The sequence below is a fragment of the Notothenia coriiceps genome, unplaced genomic scaffold (assembly GCF_000735185.1).
Source record: "Notothenia coriiceps isolate Sejong01 unplaced genomic scaffold, NC01 NC01_scaffold00010546, whole genome shotgun sequence".
Taxonomy (NCBI): Eukaryota; Metazoa; Chordata; class Actinopteri; order Perciformes; family Nototheniidae; genus Notothenia; species Notothenia coriiceps.
Genome location: NW_011343247.1, coordinates 7,102 through 12,629, shown reverse-complemented (window position 1 = coordinate 12,629; position 5,528 = coordinate 7,102). Strand labels below are relative to the sequence as shown.

Sequence of the window (5,528 nt, the reverse complement as noted above, 5' to 3'; positions counted from 1 at the left end):
TGGCACTGCAGGATTGGAGTCCCTGGTGGCGTAGTGTGTTACTGATGGTAGCCTTTGTTACTTTGGTCCCAGCTCTCTGCAGGTCATTGACTAGGTCCCCCCGTGTGGTTCTGGGATTTTTGCTCACCGTTCTTGTGATCTTTTGACCCCACGGGGTGAAATCTTGCGTGGAGCCCCAGATCGAGGGAGATTATCAGTGGTCTTATATGTCTTCCATTTTCTAATAATTGCTCCCACAGTTGATTTCTTCACACCAAGCTGCTTACCTATTGCAGATTCAGTCTTCCCAGCCTGGTGCAGGTCTAAAAATGTTGTTTCTGGTGTCCTTTTGACAGCTCTTTGGTCTTGGCCATAGTGGAGTTTGGAGTGTGACTGTTGAGGTTGTGGACAGGTGTCTTTTATACTGATAACGAGTTCAAACAGGTGCCATTAATACAGTTAACAAGTGGAGGACAGAGGAGGCTCTTAAAGAAGAAGTTACAGGTCTGTGAGAGCCAGAAATCTTGTTTGGTTGTAGGTGATCAAATACTTATTTTCCACCATAATTTGCAAATAAATTATTTAAAAATCAGACAATGTGATTTTCTGGATTTTTTTTTCTCATTTTGTCTCTCATAGTTGAGGTATACCTAGGATGAAAATTACATGCCTCTCATCTTTTTAAGTGGGAGAACTTGCACAATTGGTGGCTGACTAAATACTTTTTTGCCCCACTGTATACATTAACCTTATTAGCCACAGTGCCTTAAATAACAAAACTATTATTATCGAAACTAAAATCCTAAATCCTCACCTGTGCAAACTGTGCAGGGTTATAAAAGGTGACGCCTCCAGCGGGTGGAGGTCCGGGGGCAGGGGGGCTCTGCAAAGACCACACACAGTTACTACAGTGTGTGCTGAGGCACTCCACACTTTGGTGTTTCAACAACATAATTAAAACAGAAGCAAGGAAAAGCAACGGCAAACAGGTGAGGCTGGCTGTAGTGAGCATGCAGGGTGGAGGGTTATTGAAGCGGTGCGGTGACAACAAGCAGCGTCTCCAGCAGGCTCACTCTGATCTGTAGTGACTTAAGGTAGGACTCTGCTGTAGTATAAAGACTTTTAAAAGAGAAATGTCAGCGGCTCTGTGAGGCTGTGTAGACACAGCAGGGCTTTAAAGGTAAGCTAAGCTGTTATCCTTGTATACATCAACACATGTCCCCTCAGTGTTCAGAGACTCTGAAAGTCCCCCTCTCCTTTTGTACTGATCCTTCTATATAAACCCTGTCTGAAAATGAGCCTATCAGATTGCCACTTTGTGATGTCTCAATGTTTATTTGGGTTGTGCAACCATTAACCAATAACCAACCAATGTAACCCCCCCCCCCTCACCTTATCACCTGAATCTCTTCCTAGAACAACATTGTTTTTTTAAACCAAAAATGTTTCAACAGCTAAAAAGTGACGATGTAGGGAATGTTTACTCTTTTCAAGGTCTCATGTATCACCAAAGTTGTTAGAATGAATTCTTGAGGGAAAGATAAATGTCTGAGGAAAACTTCAAGACATTCTGAACAACACATGTCAAATAGGGGCAAAAGTGTGCCCATATTGCAGTATACTGTGGTATTAGATTTGACAGTGACCGTGCCGTGTATTTTGAGGAAAAACTGACATCATTGATTGTACGTGCGAGATAAAAAGGTACAGATTATGTACATTTTTTTATATCATAGTAAATTATTCTAAGGAGTTGCTAGCTGATGTTTTTTTCATTTAGTATTAGTAGCTGTGTTCTAGATATAAAACATATTATAGTAACCTTCTATTAAAAATATATATAAATAATAATGATTTAATACCAAATACAACAAAGAGTGTTATAGGACCTTGAAAAGGTGATATCGTTATGTGAAGACATTACATTAAAAACATCAAATGTCAACCTTACATGAGCCCTAAAATCTCCAAAGCCAGAAGGCTTCATTTAGAGGGGAACATAATGTACTTAGTGTCATGGTGAATCTTTTGATTGTTGATGAACTATTTGAGTTGGGACCAGATTTGTGGAACAACAGAGCAACATTCAGCGTATCTCAAAATAAGGACTTCACTGCATCTCCGATTAGATTAGATGTGTTTGTTGGAAACAGATTGAGAGTAAAGTGAGGGATGCTGGAGACGGCAGGCAGGAGAGCAGCAGACATCCTGAGTGAGGTGGTCGGGGGGGTGCAGACAGTGAGTCGGGCTGCTAGTAATGTGGTGAGCTGGGTGTGTGTGGGGGGGGCAGGCAGGGGTGAGGGGGGGACCAATCGAGGCCCAGCAGAAGGTACCTGGTTTAAATGCTGACTCACTTCGCGTGATAAAGAACTCATTGAGCTAGAACGTGAGAGCTAAAGACAGCAGAAGGGAAATAAACAGTAGACAACAGAAAACACAAACCCATGTCAATAATCCTCACATGCACTACATTAGATTTCATCCACCAGGTCACTACGAAAACCAGCGTTACAAAATTACGATTCATGAAGAGGATAAGATTATGGAACACAGATTTTTACTTTTTACCCAGGCTGCGCATTTAGCATGATTATGCGGAAAGTTTTAAAATGGACGTGCATGCATTCCCATGTCGTTTCTCTCGCTTATTTTAACGTAGATTCATACAAATAAGCCCACTGCACGCACTGGCTGTTAGGGTGGAGCATCATGAATCAGTGGCAGGATGGCACTGTGTGGCTACAGCAGGAGGAAAGTGTCTTACCTCCCCGGACTGAGAGCCATCCAGCACGGGATGACCTTCTGGAGCGGGGGGCAACAACGTGGGGCTGAACATCTAAACAAAATAAAATGCAACAGAAAGGAAAATGGATAAGAACAGATCTACCTTTGTATCTCATGACTGGCTAAATGAACTCTATTGACTACTATGAGTAGTGTTGTAAACATTGGATATAGAGAGCACAACATTAAAATGATTATCTCTACTGTGGACAACTGTTTTTCAAATAAATAAGCAATCTGTCCAATCAGATGAGTCCCCTAAATCTTCAAAATCAACCCAAAATTCCTCAAAATCAGTCCACAGAGTACAACTATTGGCATTTTCTGGTTAAAACTGCCATTTTTGATACTGAACATTTCAGAAATGGACTCAACATCTTCAAAAACCCTCAAAACAAACCCTGAGAGCATGAGGCATCTCAAGTTAAAAAATATGTGGCGGGATGAGGATGACCGCAAAATGAATCGATGTGCAAAATAATGATCTTTCTGACTTTTTTTCACCTAAATGTGCAACATAAATAGCAGAGAATATCAATTTATCTCAGAATATTCACCTACAATGGCTCTAATACTCATAAATGACACTATTTGATAAGCATGATAAGAATTTGTTCACAAAGCCGATACATATTAAAAGGTCTCCTATTATACTCTTTTTCATCAATATATTCCAGGTCTCAGATATATACAAACATGTCTCTGAAGTGTTTGGCAGCATCCCATAATCCCCTCTGTTTCAGCCCTGTTTCAAAAGTGCTGATTTTGTGTCTGTAGCTTGAAATGCTAATGAGCTGCTGCTGGCCACGCCCCTCTGTGAAGTGATTGGTTAAAAAAACAAAACAATCGTGCTCTAGGAGGAGATTCAGGCAACAAGGTGTGCGGGGGTGACCTTGTTTGGTTATTAGCTAATGCATGGTTTTTTCACAGAGGGCCACATACAGAAAAACTTACCTCATAAGGTAAGTAAAAAGTGAGCAAAATCTATCAAATGTAGCTATTTATGCAAATACATTCTCAAAAAAAGTTCTCAACTTTAATTGACTGAGTTTATTTGAAAAGTGGGCTTATTAACACACACTGTGTTATATACTCTATGTTAACATTTATGTTTAAGAAATACTATATAAGACCATCACAAGTTCCAGCTGTGGGCCATATTCAATTGTACTTTTAGAATTTGCTGCGGGCCAAATAAAAATGGATCACAGGCCGCATTTTTTCCCTCGGGCCGTAGTTTGGACACCCCTGGGCTAATGGTTGCTTGACCCAAAAAAACATTGTGACATCTTAAAGTGGCCAAAATCTGATCAGCTCATTTTCAGACAGGTTTTTATATCGATCAGGACAAACAGAGACAACTAGAGGGGACACATGCTTATAAATAAAACACATAGAAAAAATGGATTTAGCATAATAGGTGACATTTAAAACTATCAATATATTTCCTTTTGAACTTATGACGTTCACCACTAAAGAGAAATAGATACCTGTGGAGCAGCGTTTGGGTTTGGTGAGTTCTGCTCCTGATGTCCTCCTTCACTTCCCTCCAGAGGCTGTTGGTCATTAGGAGCTAAACCAGAGACAGAACAACATTACATCACTTCAACTCTTTATTGTACTAAGTTTTCTCCCAAACAAAAAGACTTCTGAACCTTGCTTGTGAATGTCACTGCTCCACATATACACTTCATCTTGACACCAACACACCTGAGCTAGGCACAAACAGGTTAGCAGGCATGGACATTGGAGCCAGAGGAGCGAAGAAGTCTGCCGGAGCGGGGGCGAATCCTCCAGATTTAGCAGCTCTGCTGGGGTTCAGGACATCCACATATCTGCTCTTTGTGCCTGAGAGGAAAGAAACGCATGTGAGAGGCAAGAGACAGATGTTTGTGCGAAGGCTGTATATTAGGTTGATTTTAGGGCTGCGATTGAAGACTATATAATGGATGAGTCTATCAAATTTCATAAAATAGTGAAAAATATCGATTCCAGTTACTCAAAGCCCAAGGTGATGTCTTCAAATGTCTTAAGTTTATCTGTCCCAAACCCAATTTTTTTTATTTACATGACATGTTACTTGTTAGAAGCTTTTATCCAAAGCAACTTACATACTCAATACTGTGGACAATCCCCACAGGAGCAATTTGGGGTGAAGTGTCTCAGGGACACAACGACATGCTGACTGCAGTGGGGTTTGAACCTGTGCCCCCCTGATCCGAACACCAAGGCTCTATCCACTGCGCCACACGCCTCCCATTTAATATGATATAAGACAGATAAAACTACTCCAATGCTGCGTTCACACCGGACGCGATGCGACGTTTGGGGGCGGCGCGATTACATGGAAAGTCAATGCAGAGACGCGATCAGACGCGAATTCGCTCCGACGGCGCGCATGAAGCGGTGGACGCGGCGCGAATCACGCGATTGAACTGGGCCGCGTCAAACGCGAGAGTTCCATTTTTTCAACTCGAGCGTCAAATTCACGTGACGCGTTCTCGCGGAAGCCAATCAGAGGTGAGGATCTCAGCCTGCCGTCACTGACGTTCAACCAGAAAACATCAGCCATTAGCTGTTAGCACACAGAGATCAGCTCCTCATATCTGTTCAGAAACGGTACAGAAGTTAAACAAGTACAAACCACAGACTGTCTGTGTCATGGCGAATACAGTCGCTGGTTTATTTATGTCTGTAGGCCGTTGTTATGAGTGTGGAATGAGCATATACAACGTTAGCTTAGCCTGGTCGACCCAATCTCCATT

The 5,528-nt window shown here is 41.8% G+C and overlaps 1 protein-coding gene across 1 annotated transcript in view; it reads right to left on the bottom strand.

Annotated features, from left to right (window-relative positions):
* Nucleotides 1-766: 766 nt before the first annotated feature.
* The window catches only part of LOC104946032 (protein transport protein Sec16A-like), a gene marked incomplete at its 5' end in the record, with an annotated part of 11,192 nt that continues 6,430 nt past the window's right edge, over nt 767-5,528 (bottom strand). Inside the window, 5 exons of the mRNA XM_010771771.1 lie at nt 767-862; nt 2,313-2,372; nt 2,744-2,815; nt 4,254-4,336; nt 4,474-4,611. Of these exons, the coding sequence (XP_010770073.1) occupies nt 782-862; nt 2,313-2,372; nt 2,744-2,815; nt 4,254-4,336; nt 4,474-4,611 (434 nt within the window). The remainder of the gene's footprint in view (nt 863-2,312; nt 2,373-2,743; nt 2,816-4,253; nt 4,337-4,473; nt 4,612-5,528) is intronic.